This window comes from Dendrobates tinctorius, unplaced genomic scaffold (assembly GCF_039654945.1).
Source record: "Dendrobates tinctorius isolate UK_male_01 unplaced genomic scaffold, ASM3965494v1 ptg000211l, whole genome shotgun sequence".
NCBI lineage: Eukaryota > Metazoa > Chordata > Amphibia > Anura > Dendrobatidae > Dendrobates > Dendrobates tinctorius.
In genome coordinates this window covers 17,352,455-17,375,388 of record NW_027361878.1, presented here as the reverse complement: position 1 = coordinate 17,375,388, position 22,934 = coordinate 17,352,455, and the positions used below count along the sequence as shown (strand labels likewise).

Here is a 22,934-nt window from a genome sequence, read left to right as displayed (position 1 = left end):
TTGGAAGCTGCCTAGATATGATGTACTGTTCTAATTATTATAAATGCGACTGTGGAGATTCTAAAATTTCCCATAACTTCCCTGCAGATGTGTCAGTAATCTGTATTATTTTATTACCGTCTGAATCACTGAAATCAAATGATATAAAAGGTAATTGTGTATTAGTAACTTACAGAATAAGCCCCCTAAGGTGTCCAAGTCTTCTTTTTATTCCAAGGGATGTACGTTGCTTGCTGTTTTCTTGTTCTGCATGTTTTACCTAGAGTTTGACAATCCTAGTACATTGGTTAATAGGTTATTTTTATGTTTAGCGTTGGAACTTGCCCTATAACAACCATTAAGTGTTGCACTTTATCCCTAATTCAGTAGTAACTCTTTTCTCCACAAGTTAATACTTTGCTGTATCAGTAAAAGTTTAACACGCGGATAGTTGGTCATGAGCCTTCACACCCACAAAATGTGGTGCGCCGCACTCATATATAGGGCTGCCAGCCAGTTTCTCGATGCACCATTCACTGACTTTGGAAATGCCATTTGCATCCAAGCTTCAATGTCCGTAGCTGTTCATGTGGAAATTGGGAACTTTCTGATTAACCATGGCATTTCAGGAAATCTTGGAGAGGTTGGGTGGCATGGGACGATTTCAAATCATACATGTCCTTCTGTTGTCCTTGCCAATTTTCATGTTAGCCAGCCACAACCTCATGCAGAACTTTACTGCTGCTATTCCAAAGCATCGATGCAAACTTAACGAATTCTGGGAAGAAGGTAATTTTACCGGATTTTGGCTACATGCTCATATACCGTTGGCGTCCAACGGAAAATTCTCCAGCTGCTTAAGGTATACGAGCCCCCAATTCAGTTTGCTTAATTTTAGTTCCACAAGCAATACTAGTGACTTGGAGACTGAGACGTGTGCCGATGGCTACATGTACGACGACAGCGAATATTCTTCAACTATTATAAACAAGGTGAGAACTTCTTAATTCTTTACATCATCATCCTGTCCTTCCTTTTTGCTCAAATGATGGTTGAGCAGTTTCACCTTCTAATATTCAAGAGTTAATGTCTTTTTAATAAGTTAGCAAAAAAATGAGACCTCCATGGAAATAAACAATGCTAAAATCCAACAAGCCAGATTTTATCTACTCCAGAAATATTCCACTTGCAATAGATGAGACCCATGCACCACTCTGTTGTCCGTGCACACTTGGTGTAACCCTCCACAAGGTTGTTGCAGTACGGAGAAATCAAGGTTCCAGGGCACCAGACGTTCTCCTTCTCATAACTTTATTAGTACAGAAAAGTCACAACGTTTCAGCCACACAGGACCTTTATCAAGCCATCTCTTTCTTTTTTATGGCTTGATAAAGGCCCTGTGCAGCCGAAACTTTGTAATTTTTTTGTGCTAATAAAAGGAGGACATTTGGTGTTCTGGTTCCTGGATTGCTCTTCTCCTAACATCTTCCATCAGGAAGAGTCTTGATAACTCCATACCCATTAGACAATCAGCAGATGTTACTGAAATTTGCAGGTCCAGCAGTGTATGGCAATGGATAAAATAAAGGGATATGGGTAAACATGTAATTTTTTTATTTCCTGTATTCATACTTTCAGACTGCACCAGAATTATGATTTATCTAAATTGTCTAAAGCAATACCAGGGGCACGTTATAAAGTGCTGAAAACTATGTGAGCATGATATATATAAAACATTACAAATAGTAATACAAGCACAATTATGGTATTTATTACACTATGCAAAATTATACATATAACACACAATAAGTCCAAATAATACCACTATAAAATGCAGAAAACGTACTATAATGCACAAACAACATACCTATATAATGTCATAGTATCATCATGCAATGCCTAAATAAAATACATAATGTCCAGATGACAGTCCTAAGATTTTAAGCCAAAATTTAGATATTTGAAGTTGCGGTGAATAATATTGAGGAGGAAGGTAGAGGCCACTAACTGGCAAATGTGCCACCATTTGCCACTTTTTACCCTTCCTATAAAATCACTCTGATAGTATGTCAGGATTGAAAGAATATATATAAATATGACATTTGAATACAAGAAAGAAAACAGAAAATGAAATGTGTCATGTTTTCATCTTAGTATGTCTGATGCTGTGTTAGATAGGACATAAAGTTCATTTTTAATTATTTGGAAGAATACTGTTCAGGCTACGTGTTCCAGGATGTACAATATGTTTTCATCAAACGTTTTCATGACGGGTGCAGGTCGAGAAGTGAAGCCATTACTAAGGGCTCTAGATCCTGACTTACAGAAAGTGGTCTAGAGCAGAGAAACTTGTATTGCATCCAAATATCCTAATCAGGCTTATCTTTACGATACCCAATGTGCCCACATTAAACTGGGTGAATCCACTTGATGTTATCAGCAAATTATAGATAGATAGATAGATAGATAGATAGATAGATAGATAGATAGATAGATAGATAGATTTTTACAAATGTATTAAAAAAGAAAAACTGATGGTCATAAGTATTCAGTCCCTTTGCTCAGAATTGAATTGAAGCGCCCTTTTGAGCTAGTACAGCCATGAGTCTTCTTGGGAATGATACATCAAGTTTTTCACCCCTGGATTTGGGGATCCTCTGCCATTCCTCCTTGCAGATCCTCTCCAGTTCCGTCAGGTTGGATGGTGAACGTTGATGGACAGCCATTTTCAGGTCTCTCCAGAGATGCTCAATTGGGTTTAGGTCAGGGCTCTGGCTGGGCCAGTCAAGAATGGTCACAGAGTTGTTCTGAAGCCACTCCTTTGTTATTTTAGCTGTGTGCTTAAGTTCATTGTCTTGTTGGAAGGTGAACCTTCAGCCAAGTCTGAGGTCCAGAGCACTCTGGAAGAGGTTTTCATCCAGGAAATCTCTGTACTTGGCCGCATTCATGTTTCCTTCAATTGCAACCAGTCGTCCTGTCCCTGCAGCTGAATAATACCCCCATACCATTATGCTGCCACCACCATGTTTCACTGTTGGGATTGTATTGGGCAGGTGATGAGCAGTTCCTGGTTTTCTCCACACATACTGCTTAGAATTATGACCAAAAAGTTCTATCTTCATCTCATCAGACCAGATAATCTTATTTTTCATAGTCTGGGAGTCCTTCATGTGTTTTTAGCAAACTCTATGTGGGCTTTCATACAGTATGTCTTGCACTGAAGAGAGGCTTCCGTCAGGCCACTCTGCCATAAAGGCCTGACTGGTGGAGGGCTGCAGTGATAGTTGACTTTGTGGAACTTTCTCACATCTGATGGCCCAGGAGGTCCCTTCCAACTCTACGATTCTATGATTCTATGATTCTATGATTCTATGATCTCCCTACTGCATCTGTGGAGCTCAGTCACAGTGATCTTGGGGTTCTTCTTTCCCTCTCTTACCAAGGCTCTTCTCCCACGATTGCTCAGTTTGGCTGGACGGCCAGGTGTAGAAAGACTTCTGGTGGCCCCAAACTTCTTCCATTTAAGGATTATGGAGGCCTCTGTGCTTTTAGGAACCTTGAGTACTGCAGAAATTCTTTTATAACTTTGGCCAGATCTGTGCCTTGCCACAGCTGTGTCTCTGAGCTTCTTGGCCAGTTCCATTGACCTCATGATTCTCATTTGGTCTGACATGCACTGAGAGCTGTGAGGTCTTACATAGACAGGTGTGTGCCTTTAAAACCCGGGAGGTTGATTGAGTCTCTGCCCCGGAGGACACGGCACGGAGGCAGGCACCAGTCTGTACCACGAACTGTGAGTAAAGCTTTGTAACTACAAGCCCTGGTGTCTTCCATTCACTTGTGCCCCAACACCGTCAGCACTGCTACATCTGGGTACCAACATTCCTCACACCACCTGCGCCTATACACCGCCCTGGGGTTACAGCTTCACCTGTGTGGAGCTACACCATCTATGCTGCAACACACCATCAGCCCCAGAGGATCTGCACGCAGCGTTGGCTTAACATCTTGCTTGCCAAACACCACAGGTGGCATCACGAACTATTCCATTACACCATTACATTTCCCCATTACTTGGGCGCCCAGGGCCACGGACCGGGTCACTGCTGCTGTGACACATCCCACTGACACCGGCCTGGTACCGACTACCCCGCAGCCCTGGGAGGGCGACCCACTTCACCTTTAACATGTTTGTCTATAATTTTCTGTAGATCTCCTGAGACGATTCTCTCCTCAGCTTTCTTTGCTCGATGTTCAGTGTAGTACACACCATGATAACAAACAGCAGAATGTCTACTTTTCACCCTCTAAAGTCTAAATAGACAGGCTGACTGATTAGAAGTTTGTAAACACCTGTGATGTTAATAACAAGACATACCTTAGTTTAATATATTTCAGTGACTATTGTGGGTTTTTTCTTACTTTAACAGAAGAGTGAGAACAATTTTATCCATATGTGTGCATTGGGGTTCATTGGACTTCTGTATAGAGTCTGTCACTTTATCAGAAAAAATAAGGCCACAGTAAAGGAATTGTAATTACAAATAAGTTTCTATATATATTTATTTTCCAAATCACTATTGTTTGTTTAGGAAGGTAAGCACTATACAACTAAAATGACCACCATCTTGTTACACTGACAGAAACCAGTTTTAGATTGTTGATATCACTGGTTCCTGTCAGAAGCTCATCCCCTGCACTGAATACAAAGATGTGTTCACTGTGGCTAAACTGATCTAATGCTGGAGATATCAGAGGTGCTGAGGTAAGAAGAGGCTGCTCCCACTGCTGTCCACCTTGTCTATCTGATCTAATACTGGAGATACCAGGGGTACTGAGGTAAGAAGATGCTGCTCACACTGCTGTCCATCCTGTCTATATGATCTAATACTGGAGATACCAGGGGTGCTGAGGTAAGAGACTGCTCACATTGCTGTCCACCCTGTCTGTATGATCTAATACTAGAGATACCAGTGGTGCTAAGGTAAGAAGAGACTACTCACACTGCTGTCCACCCTGTCTACCTGGTCTAATACTGAAGATATCAGGGGTGCTGAGGTAAGAAGAGGCTGCTCATACTGCTGTTCACCCTGTTTATCTGATCTAATACTGGAGATACCAGGGGTGCTGAGGTAACACAAGGCTGCTCACACTGCTGTCCACCCTGTCTGTCTGATCTAATACTGGAGATACCAGGGGTGCTGAGGTAAGAAGAGACTGCTCACACTGCTGTCCACTCTGTCTATCTGATCTAATACTGGCGATATCAGGAGTGCTGAGGTAAGAAGAGGCTGCTCACACTTCTGTCCTCCTTGTCTATCTGATTTAATACTGGAGATACCAGAGGTGATGAGGTAAGAAGAGGCTGCTTACACTGCTGTCCTCCCTGTCTGTCTGATCTAATACTGGAGATACCAGGGGAGCTGAGGTAAGAAGAGGCTGTCTACCATGCCTTTCTTATCCAATACTGGAGATGCCAGTGGTGCTGAGGTTATATAAGGCCGCTCATACTGTTGCCCACCATGTTTCTGAATGACAATTTATGGCACAGGTTATCTTCACGTCACTGCAGTAGAGCTTCCCTTTGCACATGCTCACATGTACCTGGCTGAGCATTCTAAGAAAGGTTTATGGCATTGTAACAGGATGGCTGACATTTTCATTCTACCTAGACAAAACTATTGTGATTTACTAATTAAAAGTATTTAGAATATTATTATTATTATTATATTATTAATATTTAATTTTTATTTATTTATTTTTTTGCAGGAAAACTTTTTTTAAAGAGGTTGTCTTGGACTAAAGTATTGATGAGCTATCCTTATGACATGTCATGAATGTGAGATTGATTGTGATCCAACACCTGGCTCCACCTAATATCAGCTTATCTTTTCCCATATGTATAGAGCAGAACACCGCAGTACTCGTCAGCAAACATTACACAATACATTGTACATTGCTAATATCCGCCAGCTGCCCCAGCAGATATTAGCTGATCAATGGGGAGCCTAGCAACCCCTTTATGACAGTTATGGATGCAACATCTTATGCCATTATATTCTTCTATTTCTTACAGTGGGATTTGGTCTGTAATCAGAGGAGAATGAGGCAGCTTGCTCAGTCCATTTACATGTCGGGAGTCTTGGTTGGATCCATTATATTTGGTGGTTTATCAGACAAGTAAGATTCTTTTTACTGAAGCTTTTGATTTCCAGTTGTCTCATTCTACATGTCACTTCAGCAATGTTTTTAAAAATATGTTCTTTACAATGGAAGACAATTCACAAAAGTAACCTTTAATGTTGAGTTATGACTCCCAGAATGTTGTCCCACATAGTCCCTCTGGTACTCATCAATAGCGTTCTCTGGTTTTGAGTTTAGTTCTTCCCAATCCATCTTGACTCCTCTAAGGGCTGACATCTCTTACAGCCCCAGCAGACTCACCAAAACTGACCTTTTCCCAAAAATCCAATTCTTTTAAACCGCTGAGCAAATTCTTTATAATAGTGGGACTTTCACTAGATTTCACAATAGACACTGCATATGTTATTAAATATACCATTTTTAAAGTCTAAAGTCTCTAAATACAGTTAGGTCCATATATATTTGGACAGAGACAACATTTTTCTAATTTTGGTTCTAGACATTACCACAATGAATTTTAAGCAAAACCATTCAGATGCAGTTGAAGTTCAGACTTTCAGCTTTCATTTGAGGGTATCCACATTAAAATTGGATGAAGGGTTTAGGAGTTTCAGCTCCTTAATATGTGCCGCCCTGTTTTTAAAGGGACCAAAAGTAATTGGACAGATTAAATAATTGTAAATAAAATGTTCATTTCTAGTACTTGGTTGAAAACCCTTTGTTGGCAATGACTGCCTGAAGTCTTGAACTCATGGACATTACCAGACGCTGTGTTTCCTCCTTTTTGATGCTCTGCCAGGCCTTCACTGCGGTGGTTTTCAGTTGCTGTTTGTTTGTGGGCCTTTCTGTCGGAAGTTTAGTCTTTAACAAGTGAAATGCATGCTCAATTGGGTTGAGATCAGGTGACTGACTTGGCCATTCAAGAATATTCCACTTCTTTGCTTTAATAAACGCCTTGGTTGCTTTGGCTTTATGTTTTGGGTCATTGTCCACCTGTAGTATGAAACGACGACCAATCAGTTTGGCTGCCTTTGGCTGGATCTGAGCACGCAGTATGGCTCTGAATACCTCAGAATTCATTCGGCTGCTTCTGTCCTGTGTCACATCATCAATAAACACTAGTGACCCAGTGCCACTGGCAGCCATGCATGCTCAAGCCATCACACTGCCTCCGCCGTGTTTTACAGATCATGTGGTATGCTTTGGATCATGAGCTGTACCACGCCTTCGCCATACTTTTCTCTTTCCATCATTCTGGTAGAGGTTGATCTTGGTTTCATCTGTCCAAAGAATGTTCTTCCAGAACTGTGCTGGCTTTTTTAGATGTTTTTTAGCAAAGTCCAGTCTAGCCTTTTTATTCTTGATGCTTATGAGTGGCTTGCACCGTGCAGTGAACCCTCTGTATTTGCTTTCATGCAGTCTTCTCTTTATGGTAGATTTGGATATTGATACGCCTACCTCCTGGAGAGTGTTGTTCACTTAGTTGGCTGTTGTGAAGGGGTTTCTCTTCACCATGGAGACTATTCTGCGATCATCCACTACTGTTGTCTTCCGTGGGCGCCCAGGTCTTTTTGCATTGATGAGTTCACCAGTGTTTTCTTTCTCAGGATGTACCAAACTGTAGATTTTGGCACTCCTACTGTTGTAGCAATTTCTCGAATGGGTTTTTCTGTTTTTGCAGCTTAAGGATGGCTTGTTTCACCTGCATGGAGAGCTCCTTTGACAGCATGTTTCCTTCACAGCAAATCCTTCCAAATGCAAGCACCACACCTCAAATCAACTCCAGGCCTTTTATCTGCTTAATTGAGAATGACATAACGAAGGGATTGCCCACACCTGTCCATGAAATAGCCTTGGAGTCAATTGTCCAATTACTTTTGGTCCCTTTAAAAACAGGGTGGCACATGTTAAGGAGCTGAAACTCCTAAACACTTCATCCAATTTTAATGTGGATACCCTCAAATGAAAGCTGAAAGTCTGAACTTCAACTGCATCTGAATTGTTTTGTTTAAAATTCATTGTGGTAAAGGCTAGAACCAAAATTAGAAAAATGTTGTCTCTGTCCAAATATATATGGACCTAACTGTATGTTCCGCACCTATGGCCGAGCAGGAACCTAATACCTCACTGCCCCTAGCGATAGGCCTTGGATAGGGAAGGGATGGGGTGAGCACTAGTCAGCCCCCACTACACTAAATACAAAGCAGAAAGACAATCGAGGGAATACACTTAGCTTGAGACGACACATAGATGTTATGAATGAGTCACCGTAGGAGGCAAAAACAGAAATGCTAGCTAAGTCCAGAAAACCAGAGAAGTTGGCAGCTATCGGATTGCAGACCCCTGAACCTATCAACACAACTAGCAGTAGCCGTGGGGGGTTCCTACGATGCCCTAGACCCCTCGATCACAGCCGGAGGACTATATAGCCTAAAGACAGAAAGGGAAATCTAAACTGCCCCAGAGCAGACCCCAAAGCAAAAGGCAGCCCCCAACATATAATGACAGTGAAGCAAGAAGAAAGAACACTAACACAGACAGAAAGATAGACTGAGCAAAGACGGGGCCCAAGCTAACTAGATAGGAAAGGACAGGAAGGCTGCTGTCTGCAATCCATGAAAAACCCTATGAAAATAAGAGCCAACAAACTGACAGTGAAAAAGGCCCTGAAGACGCTAGGCTTCAAAAAGCTATGTCAGTACTCAGGAATATTCTGAAGACAGAGCAACCGGCAAAAGGAGATTCAGCTCACCCCAGCAGGGAATGGCAGAATCCAGAGAAGCAAGGCAAAAAAAAACAAAACACAAATGCTAACAGGCAAAGCAGAAAATTTAGCTTTAGAGGAGCAGGAATCAGACTGGTCTCCTAGGAGTCCACAGAGAAATCACCCGCAGGGCAGAAGGGCGTCGGCAGCCTTATATCCAGTCCGTGACTCCACTCAGCCAGTCATCATCATCAGGCTCAGGTGCCTGATAATCAGGCTCATTACCTTCCTTTACCAGAATAGGGAGTTCACCAGACCTCAGTGACGAAGGGGAAAATGAACTCACAACAGTACCTCCCCCTTGAGGAGGGGTCACCAAACCCTCAACCACGCCACCAGGGCGATCAGGGTGAGCCCGATGAAAGGCATGCACCAGTCTTTTGGCATGAATATCAGAGGCAGAGACCCAGGAATTATCCTCCTGACCATAACCCTTCCACTTAACCAAATACTGGAGTCTCCCTCTAGCCAGACGGGAATCCAGTATTTTCTCTACCTCATATTCCATGTTACCTTCAACCAATACAGGGTCCGGAGGTGCCACCCCAGGAACAACTGGTTCAACAAACCTCTTCAACAAGGACTTATGGAACACATTATGGATCTTAAATGTGACAGGAAGAGCCAAACGAAAAGAGACCGGATTAATAATCTCCAAAATCTTGTAAGGTCCAATAAATCTAGGCTTAAACTTAGGAGAAGCCACCTTCATAGCAATATTTTTTGATGATAACCACACCATATCACCAATCTTAAACTGGGGACCAATGGTCCTATGTCAATTGGAAAACCGCTGGGCCTTTTCCTGGGAGAGAGATAACTTATCCACCACTTGGTCCCAGATCTGGTGCATTCTCTCCACCACAGTGTCAACACCTGGGCAGGCAGAAGGCTCCACCTGCCCTGAGGAAAATCGAGGATGAAACCCAAAGTTACAAAAAAAAGGTGACATCAAAGTGGCAGAACTAGCTCTATTATTTAAAGCAAATTCGGCCAAGGGTAAAAATGAAACCCAATCATCCTGATCAGCAGAAATAAAACATCTCAAATACGACTCTGAGGTCTGGTTTGTTCTCTCTGTCTGCCCATTGGTCTGAGGGTGAAAAGCAGAGGAGAAGGACAACTGAATTCCCAGCTTGGAACAGAAAGTCCTCCAAAATCTAGACACAAACTGAACTCCTCTGTCAGATACAATGTTCTCAGGAATCCCGTGCAAGCGAACCACCTGTTGCAAAAACAGGGGCACCAACTCAGAGGAAGACGGCAACTTAGGGAGTGGTACAAGATGAATCATCTTAGAGAACCTATCACAAATCACCCAAATAACAGTCATTCTTTGAGAGACCGGCATATCAGAGATGAAATCCATTGAAATATGGGTCCATGGCCTCCTGGGGACCGGCAAAGGCATCAACAACCCACTAGAGCGAGAACAAGATTTAGACCGGGAGCAAGTCCCACAGGACTGCACAAAATTCCTGACATCATGAGACAAGGTGGGCCACCAAAAAGAGCGACTCACCAGATCTCTAGTACCAAAAATACCTGTGTAGTGAAACCTCCACCAGGGGGAGCTGGTGAGGGAAGAGAGGTTATACACTAAGAGCAGCAACCCTGAGCAACAGCACAGGTGCCACAGGTAACGAGAGAGAATAGTCAGACGAACCGAGTCAGAAACTAACAGGAGCAGTCGTACCAGAAGGAGCAGCAATACACGTAGTCAAAATACCAAAGCCGAGAGTCAGAAAGCCAGAACATGAGCACGGGGTCCAAAACGTGAGACGAAATACGTGGTCGGGGTACAAGCCAGGGAGTCAGATGCCAGAGATGGAACGTAACAGCAGAGACAAATACCAAGAGACGGAGTCAGAAATCAGTCTGGGTCATACACGTGAATATCAGTCAAAGGCAGGAGGATCAGGGTACAAGGGTCAGCGGCTCTAAACTGCAAGCTTGAGCTATCCCTAACACTGGTCAGCAGGCTGTGAGGGATTGAAATAGCCCAGCTAGCTCCAGAACGAGGCTGAGGAGATTAACCCCCGCATGACCAGTCTGGAGTGAAGACAGCAGAAGATAAACTCCGGACTGGACCATGACAACCTGGATGACCAGCCAATGCAGAGCAATGAACTTCAGACATCACTCTCTTCTTCCACTGGTCAGGAACATACAACTTTCCACTGGGACAACGCTCAGGCTTGTCCTCCTGGAACTCTTGCAGAGCAAGTCTCAAATCGGGCGAGATGGCAGAAAGAACTACCCCTTCGCCTAAGATGGTAGCAGGCTTGGTCACCACAGGAGAATCAGCAAAGAAGCTCCTAGAGAGGGCATCTGCCTTGACATTCTTAGTTCCAGGAAGAAAAGAGACCACAAAATCAAAACGTGTAAAAAACAAGGCCCACCTAGCCTGTCTAGGGTTCAAGCGTTTAGCCGACTCTAGGTAAATCAAATTCTTGTGGTCAATGAGGACCACAACTTGATGTTTAGCTCCCTCCAACCAATGTCTCCACTCCTCAAATGCCCATTTCATGGCCAACAGTTCCCGATTCCCCACATCATAGTTACGTTCAGATGGAGAGAACTTTCGGGAAAAGAAAGCACAGGGATTCATTTTAGATGTTACAGGATCCTTTTGGGACAAAACAGCTCCTGCACCAATCTCAGAAGCATCCACCTCTACCTGGAACGGGAGTCAGGTTGCCGCAAAACCGGGGTGGAGGTGAATCTTCGCTTCAGCTCCTGAAAGGAAGCAACAGCCTCCGGAAACCAATTCAACACATCAGCACCCTTCTTAGTCAGATCAGTCAATGGCTTGGCAATACTAGAAAATTTTGCTATAAATTTCCGATAAAAATTAGCAAAACCCAAAAACTTCTGGAGGGCCTTCAAAGAAGTGGGCTGAACCCAATCATAAATGTCCTGTACCTTGGCTGGGTCCATTTCAATAGTTGACGGAGACAAAATAAATCCCAAAAATGAAATCCTCTGTACTCCAAAAAGGCATTTCGATCCTTTGACATACAGGGAATTCTCCCTCAAGATCCGGAACACAGTCCGAACATGTTCCACATGAGAATCCCAATCCTTGGAGAAGATCAAAATATCATCCAGATAGATAATCAAAAATCTATTGACAAAGTCTCGGAAAATATCGTTCATGAAGCACTGGAAGACAGAAGGGGCATTAGTGAGCCCAAAAGGCATCACCAGGTACTCAAAATGTCCCTCCGGAGTATTAAACGCCATCTTCCATTCATCCCCCTGCTTAATGCGGATAAGATTATACGCCCCCCTGAGGTCAAGCTTGGTAAACCAGCAAGCACCTCTAACTCTAGAGAATAGATCCGAAATCAGGGGTAACGGATACTGATATTTAATAGTAATTTTGTTGAGGGCACGATAATCAATACAAGGCCTTAAAGAACCATCCTTTTTGGCCACAAAAAAAAAAACGGCACTTAAGAGGGAAGAGGATGGTCTAATATGACCCTTCTCCAACGCCTCCTTAATATAGGATCGCATAGCCTCGTGCTCGGGTACAGATAAATTGAAGAGCCGACCCTTGGGAAATTTACAAAGATGCAGACTCATTCTCACTAAATACATCATAAAAGTCCGCCAAATAGTCAGGAATAGTGATGGGCGAGTCCTAAATTACTCGGAATTGCTTGACTCTAGCGAGTCCGAGCCCGGGACTCGCTACTCGTTGCGAGTCTAGCGAGTCCAATGTTAATGAATGGGGAAGCGAGTCTTAGCGAGTAATGTGCGATTTACAAATCGCAGATGTGTCTCGGAAAGCGCTTGCATTGGCGATTTGTAAACCCCACTCGCAACAGTTTGTTGCTGCTGTGTCCGAGTCCAAACTCGCATTTGTTTGTCTTATTTAGTGCCGATGAGGCGAGGGAAGCGATTTTCTCTAGCACACACCATGCTTTGAGCAAACAGGAAATAATCCGAGTCGAGTTGACATACGCACACACACACAGAGCAATACAGAGCAATCATGGCCCGTGTCACTGTCAACATGCTGCAGTTGATTGATCTGGTGGAGGCTCGGCCCCTGCTTTGGCTCCCCACTGACCCTGCCTATGGGCATAACATCCAGCGGACTACAGCCTGGAGGGAGATCGCTCAAGTGATGTTCCCTGCACTGCTACGGCCACGACCTCGTCCCTTTGCAACCTCTTTTTTGGGAAATTGTGGTTTTTGTGACATTGTTGACAAATGCACAGTCACCAAGATGGAGTTAGGTGGTGCTGTAGGCGTCACTTGCTGGCGGGGTAAGTGTGTGTGCTGACACCTAGTAGTGAAGCTGCACACTAGTCCCTGCACTGTGCACTGCACTGTAAGGCTTGATCCTCCCTGCCTGCCTGCCTACAGTCTACACAGTACTCCTCTGTCCTCCTGGTAGCTCTCAGAAGAGCTGTTTGGGTTTAATATAAGGAATCTTGAAGTTTCCCTACACTAACTGACAATCCCTATGATCTGCTCAAGCATCTACCTCACCCTGCTCTATCTCAGATCTCTCAGGAATGTAGAGGAAATGGCGGTGGAAAAGGCTTATATACAGCCTCGCCTCTCATACATGACATAGGCATCACGATGGACAGAAGCCAATCATAGTCCTGCCACAACCAACATTACTGAATATGATTGGCTAACATGCTTGTCCATCTTAAAAAGTTTTCTGACCTAACACGCTAGGCTGTCTCGGAAGCTTTGTAGGAACACAACAGATTCTATATTTGCGAGTCCCGAATCCAGTATACAGGACTCGGGATTCGTAGACTCGCTCAGACTCGCTCAGACTCGCTCACAATCGCTGTGTGTTGACATAGGCTGTCTTGGAAACTTGTAGGAACATAACAGATTCTGTATAAGCGAGTCCCGAATCCAGTATACAGGACTCGGAATCGTAGACTCGCTCAGACTCGCTCAGACTCGCTGTTGACAGCGATGTGATATAGCGAGTCTAGCGAGTGAGAAAAAAAAACTCTGACAAAACTAGGATTGCCATTGACTTGCATTGGACTCGTTACTGTGCGAGTAATCACTGGGAGACTCGCCGAGTAACGAGTCCAGCGAGTCCCTTACTATTCGCCGAGTAACGAGTCCTAGCGAGTAGACTCGCCCATCCCTAGTCAGGAACATCATGCGACTGAGGAGAGGTGGAAAAAACCGGAGCCTCACTAAAGGCACACCGACAACCCCAACTCACCACAGACACAGATTTCCAATCCAAAACTGGATTATGAATTTGCAACCAGGGAAACCCCAGAACAACGGCATCATGCAGACCATGCAACACCAAAAATCTGCAATTTTCTTGATGGTCTGGGGCGACCCGCATGACCACCTGGGTCCAAAACTGAGGTTTATTTTTCGCCAAAGGAGTAGCATCAATTCCCCTCAAAGGGATAGGCGTCTGCAGAGGTGTCATCGGAAATCCACAACGTTTAGCAAAATCCAAGTCCATTAGGTTTAGCGCTGCTCCTGAATCCACAAAAGCCTTGGCGGAAAATGTGGACAGGGAGCAGATCAGAGTAATTGCCAGATCAGAGTAATTGCCAGAAGAAACTTAGGTTGAACACCACCAACAGAAAACGTGTGTGCAAAGCGTTTCTCTCGTTTAGGACAAACAGAAATAATATGTGGCATCTCCACAGAAAAAACACAGCTTATTACGCCTTCTGAACTCCTGACGTTGCGCCCTAGACAAAACTCTATCACATTGCATAGGTTCAGACATCTGTTCAACCGGTGGCAACACCTCTCGTGCAATCCTGCGTTCACGTAAACACCGATCAACCTGAATGGCTAATGACATAGAATCGTCCAGACCAGAGGGAACAGGAAATCCCACCATAGTATCTTTTACGGCTTCTGACAAACCCTTCCGAAAGAGAGCAGCCAAGGCATTATCATTCCAGGTGGTAAGGACCGCCCACTTTCGGAACTTTTGACAGTACAACTCTGCAGAATCTCGACCCTGGTTCAATGCCAACAGGGTCTTTTCAGCCTGATCAATAGCATTAGGTTCATCATACAACAACCCCAAGGCTTGAAAGAATGCGTTCACATTAGTCAGAATAGGATCATCTGGTTTCAAAGAAAACGCCCAATCCTGGGGATCGCCACGCAGCAAAGAGATGACAATTTTAACCTGCTGCGCGGAGCTCCCTGACGAGTTAGGCTTCAAGGCAAAAAATAATTTACAATTATTTTTGAAATTCAAAAATTTAGATCGATCAACAAAAAATACATCAGGTGTAGGGATCTTTGGTTCAACAGCATGCGAACGAGCAAGGTAGGCGGAAATTCCCGGCACTTCCGCAGCGAGCTTCTCCACATGATCAGACAATTGCTTTATCTCCATTGAGAGAAAGAAAATTCCCCCTACGGCCTCAGAGATATAGAGGAAAGAATATACACACTCTTTTTTTTTTTTTTTTTTTAAACACAATTCTTTCCTGCTATTGAGTACCCTAGGATCTGCGGTATGGCGGGTGATTCTGTTATGAATGAGTCACCGTAGGAGGCAAAAACAGAAATGCTAACTAACGCCAGAAAACCAGAGAAGTTGGCAGCTATCGGATTGCAGACCCCTGAACCTATCAACACAACTAGCAGTAGCCGTGGGGGGTTCCTACGATGCCCTAGACCCCTCGATCACAGCCGGAGGACTATATAGCCTAAAGACAGAAAGGGAAATCTAAACTGCCCCAGAGCAGACCCCAAAGCAAAAGGCAGCCCCCAACATATAATGACGGTCAAGCAAGAAGAAAGAACACTAAGACAGGCAGAAAGATAGACTGAGCAAATACGGGGCCCAAGCTAACTAGATAGGAAAGGACAGGAAGGCTGCTGTCTGCAATCCGTGAAAAACCCTATGAAAATAAGAGCCAACAAACTGACAGTGAAAAAGGCCCTGAAGACGCTAGGCTTCAAAAAGCTATGTCAGTACTCAGGAATATTCTGAAGACAGAGCAACCGGCAAAAGGAGATTCAGCTCACCCCAGCAGGGAATGGCAGAATCCAGAAAAGCAAGGCAAACAAAAGCAAAACACAAATGATAACAGGCAAAGCAGAAAACTTAGCTTTAGAGGAGCAGGAATCAGACTGGTCTCCTAGGAGTCCACAGAGAAATCACCCGCAGGGCAGAAGGGCGTCGGCAGCCTTATATCCAGTCCGTGACTCCACTCAGCCAGTCATCATCATCAGGCTCAGGTGCCTGATAATCAGGCTCATTACCTTCCTTTACCAGAATAGGGAGTTCACCAGACCTCAGTGACGAAGGGGAAAATGAACTCACAACACATAGAGCTCACACCAGCAATCCTGCAAGAGGCTCTAAGAAGAAAATTGTCGGCTTCTAGCACTTCAAACAGACAGAGGTAAATAGAGATAACACCAGCACCTAGCTTAAGTGACTCAGGGTATTTAAACATCCAGCAAGGGTGTGTCAATAAGCAGCAGAAGGTGGAGGTTGCTGCTAGGTCCTAAAGCAAGAAGAATATAATTCAATACAGAGATGAAAATCAAGAAGGTGCTTGCAATGCCAAGCACAATGACCTTCTACAGCCCGATCCAAAATGACTGTCTATCGCACCTGGCACACCTGCAACAGTCTTAGAGTGATGGAGGTGCTGCTGATGAAACTGGCGGCAAACTGATGCAAGTGTTAGTAAATTGTAATAATTATCAGCAAGTTGTCACAAGTTCAGATCTTAAGTTGCTGTGTTCAAGTCAACATTTTACATCATGTAAGACTGTTAAAGCAGTCAAGCAAGCTCCAACAAATAGGACTATATGCCACCAAATTATTCAATTGGCTTCTGTGCATCCCAGCATCCTGTATGCAGTGCAGAACCACAATCACTAATTGCCACTACATTGTATAATATTTAGGCTATGTGTACACATTGCGGAAGTTACCGCGGGAATTCCGGATTTCCATTCCGTGGGAAAACCGCATTTTAAATTCCCACGATTTTCCAGCAGAAAAACTAGTGATTTGCAAGCGTAATTAGCTTGCAGAATGCTAGCATTTTCCAAGCGATCTGTAGCATCGCTGAAGCCGGGTGGGTGACGCTGCGAGGGACATCGGAAGGTGAGAAAATGACGATTTTTTATTTGAAATTCTATTTTTTACAGTGATATGGTGCTCGGAGGACAGTCTCATCTCCTCCGGACCGTGGGCACCATCTGCAAATGTTCTGCTTACTTTTCGCATGGTGGGCACAGACACATGCGGAAAGTAAGCAGAACAATGGATTCCTATGTGGGCGGAATCGCCGCGACTCCTCAAAATTAATGAGCATGTTGCGTATTTTTCCATGATGCGATTCCGCCATGGGAAAATCCAAAGTATTAGTACAGCATTGCGGAATCCCATAGGATTGCATGGGATGCTGTTTTTTTGCGTTTTCGCGGCAAAATTGCACATTAAAATCCACCGCGAAAATGCGAAAAAACTGCAACGTGTGAACGCAGCCTTAAAGTGTCTTACTATCCTACGTATCTTCTTATAACAATGTTCTGGTTTCCCCACACAAAACAAATCCAAGCCAACCCCTTTACAAGTACTCAAGACTTTCTCCCTTGGTTAAACACATTTTTGTTATACAAGTATCTAAACTACTGATCTGTTATGTTAGCCAGCAGTAAGATGTGAACAGCTCTGTTAGCACCTATAAGTCATAAGCCTAGGTTCACATGTTGTGGCCACGTTTTTTTTTGAATGATGTGGCTCAAAACCCTTGACAACATGTAAGTTTGTACGATTTTCAAATAAAACGCAGCTATACTTGAAGGACTTAAGACTTGAATTTACCTTTTTGGTGCAAGATACCACTTTTAGTGGGTTTCTGAAATTTGTGATTTGATAGGTCATTGCTTTGGCACAGGAGGGAGGGCTACATAATATTAGTTATCTGATTTTAATGATGTCATAGTTGATTAGTGCATGTATATAGTTAAAGTGCCCCTGTCATTTCAGGTACCTTTTTAGAATGAGCTGTCATGTGTGTGCAAATTATTATTATTATTATTCACTATTATAGCGCCATTTATTCCATGGTGCTTTACGTGTGAATAGGGCATACAAAGACAAGCACAATAGACATGAGCAATACAAGGTACACACAAGTACAAAAGAAGAGAGGACCCTGCCCACAAGGGCTCACAGTCTACAGGGGAATGGGTGAGGATACACTAGGAGAGGGTAGAGCTGGTTGTGCGGCGGTTCAATAGACTGAGGATCACTGCAGGTTGTAGGCTTTCTGGAAGAGGTGGGTCTTCAGGTTCGTTTTGAATGTGTCCATGGTAGGCGAAAGTCTGATGTGTTGGGGAAGAGAGTTCCAGAGTATAGGGGAAGCACAGGATAAGTATTGTATGCGTTTGTGGGAAGAAGAGATAAGAGGGGAGTAGAGAAGGAGATCTTGAGAGGATAGAAGGTTGCGTGTAGGTAAGTACAGTGAGACCATGTCACAAATATATGGAGGAGACAGGCTGTGGATGGCTTTGTATGTCATAGTTAGGGTTTTGAACTGGAGCCTCTGGACAATAGGAAGCTAGTGAAGGGCTTGGCAGAGAGGAGAGGCTAGGGAATAATGGGAGACAGGTGGATTAGTTGGGCAGCAGAGTATAGGATAGAATGGAGTGGTACAAGAGTCTTAGAGGGGAGCCCAGAGAGTAGGAGATTGCAATAGTCGAGGCGGAAGATGATGAGGGTGTGCACAAGCGTTTTCGTAGTTTCTTGGTCAAGGAATGTACGGATCCAGGAAATATTTTTAAGCTGGAGTCGGCAGGAGGAGGCAAAGGCTTGGATATGTGGCTTGAAAGAGAGGTACTGTATATAACAGCGAAAAATCCGAAAAGCAAACGTCCAATAATTAAAATAGAAATTTTATTCATAAAATTAATAACATACAGAAAATGGTGGGAAACACATACCAAACGGAAAAAGGGGCAACAACTAGGAATCCATATAACACCACAATGGAGCATGTAAATATAATGAATGAAAAATGAAGTAATCAATATAAAAAATTGTGCAACTATACCTATAAAGTGTCAAAGTGCTTCAGAATATGCACAGGGTGTTAACCAGGTAAAAGATCAATTCACAAAAATATATAAATAAATACAATAATTAAAGTGCAAATGCAGAAAAAAAAAATTTATATTTATATCCAAAAAAATGATAATATACATAAATTATGTGGTGTCATTTACAAAAAATAATAAATGAGGGCCAGAATATAATACTCAGTATATAAAGTGCAAATGCAAAACAGTGCCATAATAAATGCATATATGAGCATATAAAGGCCTAATAGCCACTTTGGACGCTTAATTTAAGACATATTGCGCCAAAAATAAGGTGATATATACTAGAAAAAGTACAAACATAATAGCCATTTTAAACAACTATTGAAAATAGTTGAACATAGCACGTCCGCGGGCTGCAAGGCAAACAAAGTTGACAACACAGGAACATACAAAATTTTTGTAATGCTAAACAAACATTTCTTATACTAAACTTCCCAATGTGGGAGGCACTTATTCTTGAAGGTTGCAGACACTTCCTAATTAACTATCTAAAATCTTAAGTCAAAAGTGCAATTTTCAATACAATACGTAATTCAAAGTGCTATTGTCTGTTACTCACTATCACTTCATTATTCTTCAACACATTTCTTTCCATCTTTAGTGCACATTTTCTACTTTCTTTTAACTCTGAGTGACAACTGTGGTGCCTGGTTCATCACCTACATTTCCAATTCTTTATTCTTTATTCAAATCTCTCATCTCTCTGTCAAAACATTCCTAATTCTATATAAAAGCCATTTCCTAGTTACCAATACTCTCATAAGACACATCATTATCAATTACGTCACATTAAAACTTTCAACAATTCTTGTAAACGCTGGACACCGCTCCCAGCCGGGATCTCTTGCAGTGTCCTTTGATTGGAGTCATACTCCAGATGAGGTAGACCTTATCTTGGAAAAGTGTCTATGTAAAACCAAGAGAGGGCACCTAAAGAGGTGCAACTATTTACAATGGCAGTTCTGGACCATTCAGCGTTCATGATCTCTATAGTTCAAGTATAAAGGCTGCCAACAAAACAGGGCAACACTGGAAAAACCAAAACTAAAACAGAATAGAAAACAAAGCACAACTGTGCATATACCCTCCTGGGTAACGAGATTTACTAATGGTTGTTGTTTCCTCTTGGGGTTTCTGGACTGGAACCGCTACCAGATGTGATGCTTTGGGTATCTTCATCTTGTTGCTGGTTGCTGGCCAAAGGTCAGGGTTGTGGCAGCTGATGTGATTGCCGCCTAAGGCCTTGTAGCTGTGGTAAAGGGAACCCATGATGAATATCGATACCCATCAACGGTTCCTCATGGGTGAGGATGACGCAGCTTGTTGGCGCTGATCGGCAACTACATGGGGACTCGGCAGCCAAGGGATCTCGAGGTCACTATCCCAAAGCGGCCTAGGCTCATCCGATCCCCGAAGATGCCGGATCGTGCAAGCCTGTTCCAGTCGTACCCTTCTCAGTAGAGACCTCCTCCAGCTCCCCATCTTCGACAACCCAGTGCCCCCAGCTGATTCTTCCAACTGCTCCATTTCGAGTTCTCGCAAGCCAGCCTCTGACAACGTGAAGTCGGAGGGCAACCCATTAGGAGGGCCGGGGTATATACCTGGTGCCTCCTGGTGGCACGGTCTCTGCTCCGGTGCAGACGTAGTAACGGTGGGCGCTGCCCGGTGGGACACCGGGGATGGCGGTGGAACTAACTGCTGCTCCGGGTCCGCAGGGGTCTCTGGCGGGACCTGCGCAGCAGCGTCAGGTCCGGGCGGGAGCTCCTCTTCCTCCGCTTTGGCTCCCGAGGTCTCATACAATTCTTCCTGTGGCGGCAGCGAAGGGGCTACGGATGCTGCCGGTGGTGTAATGGCGGCGGCAGGCTCCATGGAATCTGCCTGGGGAAGCTCCGGTGCAGCAGCGGCAGTTACAGCAGGTGTAGGCCCCTCCTGGGCGCGCTGCCAGTTCAGTCTCCACAAGGCCTCCTGCCTCAGTCGCAAACATTGGGTCAGCCAGGCAATCTCCTCCTGCAGCTGCCGTCGATTCAGCCTAGAAGCAGGGTCCGAGCCTTCAGCCATGGCGCCGGGGAGATCCACCTCCCCGCGCTCCGCAGGCCTCCTTCCCTCTTCTTCCATCATGGCGTTCTGGCGTTCTTCTTCCTGTCTCGGCTCTTTTCCCGCCACTGGCTTCTGCCTCTCCTTCTTGGGGCAGCGTCTTCTTCCAGCGCCTCCATACCAAGCCAGTATACGAACCCCTCGGGGGGTGGGACATGTTGCTGTCACATAGTAATTCAGGCAGGGGAGGCCCAAGACTGTTCGCAGTCTTTTCCTAGGACCTCCCATATCGTCACGCCTTTCTTCTCCGCGCCAGCGGCCATTTTTAATGTTCATTTTACAGTCTATTAAATTGGGTCTTCTGCACATTCTCAAAAGTTTTAAGTCCAACAAATCTTAGGCACACAGAACCCAATGGCATTTGGTCTCGTCATCCTCTTCATGACGCCAAGATTGGGTCGCCCTCCCAGGGCCGTGGGGTACTCGGAGCGGGCCGGTGTTGGCGGGATGTGTCACAGCAGCGGTGACCCGGTCCATGGCCCTGGGCGCCCAATTAATGGGGGGAGTTTGAATGGTGGAATGTAGTTAATGGAATAGTTTGTGACGCCACCTGTGGTGTTCGGCAAGTGAGATGTTAAGCCGACGCTGCTTGCAGATCCTCTGGGGCTGGTGGTGTGTTGCAGCCAAGATGGTGAAGCTCCCCACAGGTGAAGCTATAGCCCCAGGGCAGTGTAGATGTGGAGTTAGAGGAGAGGCACAAGCAGTGTGGAAGTTGGTACCCAGATGTAGCAGTGCTGGGTGTGTTGACGCAAGAATCAATGGAGGACACCAGGGCTTGTAGTTCCAAAGCTTTACTCACAGTCTGTAGTACACACAGGTGCCTGCTTCCATACTGTGTCCTCCGGGTCAGAGGCTCAATCAACCTCCAGGTCAGATGGAATGCTCCCTTCCAATGCTCCGCCAACATGTACCTTTCTGAACGTCTCCTCTTATAGTGCCTTTAAGTGTGAAGATCTCCTAGTACTGAGTTACACTGGAGTTCCTCCTGACAGATGTTCCCAAGAACTCTACTTGTACGGCAGACAGCTGTAGCCTGCTTCGGGGACTGGTGTCTGCTGCAGGACCATTAGCATCCATACAACCTCGGGGACCGGGCCCCGGCCTTGCGTTTAGAACTTCTAGGCAGGGTTCTCTCCTAACCCACATCCTCTGTTCCCTTTTACTCCTTTGTTCCATAGTAATCTCTCTCTCTTATGGAATATCAGGTTTCAGTTCAATGTCTTTCTCCTTCTTTCCTTTCCCGTGCCAGCAGACCCAGGTCACTGAGGTCTGCTGCAGCACCTCCTTCCTCCATCCCTCTCTCAGGGATCTTCTTTCCTCACTCCTCTCTGAGTGGCTTCCTCTCCCAGACTGACCTGTAATCCTAAACATTCCTGCTCTTTTATGTATTCTCAACTCCACCCGCCTCCCAGCACGTTTCGTGTTCCAAGCAGGGAGCCACCAAAGGTGCTCTGCTACACTCCAAGCAGGGAGCCGCAATGTGGCTTTGCTGAACTACTCTGTTGTTTGGGGTGCGAGTGTTGGAGCGTGGTCAGGAGCCTCCAACTTACCTGGATGGTGGGGCACCACACCTCAGGAGGAGGTGCAGTACCTCTGTGGCGACTGAGCCTCAGGGGCGCCACAATAGTCTTTGATGGGTACACAAGTTCATGCACTCACCTGATGGAGGATTAACCCTTTCGCGCCAGAGCCTGTTTTTGCCTTCGTGACTGGGCCAATTTTTTCACTTCTGACCAGTGTCACTTTATGAGGTCATAACTCTAGAACGCTTCAATGGATCCTGGTGATTCTGATATTGTTTTCTCGTGATATATTGTACTTCATGACAGTGGTAAAATTT

The 22,934-nt window shown here is 44.6% G+C and overlaps 1 protein-coding gene across 1 annotated transcript in view; it reads left to right on the top strand.

Annotated features, from left to right (window-relative positions):
• Window positions 1–551: 551 nt before the first annotated feature.
• LOC141058319 (solute carrier family 22 member 6-B-like) overlaps window positions 552–22,934 on the top strand; it is an 89,537-nt gene continuing 67,154 nt past the window's right edge. The window contains exons 1-2 of the mRNA XM_073554524.1: window positions 552–971; window positions 6,056–6,159. Coding sequence (XP_073410625.1) covers window positions 597–971; window positions 6,056–6,159 — 479 coding nt within the window. The 5' untranslated portion in view covers window positions 552–596. The remainder of the gene's footprint in view (window positions 972–6,055; window positions 6,160–22,934) is intronic.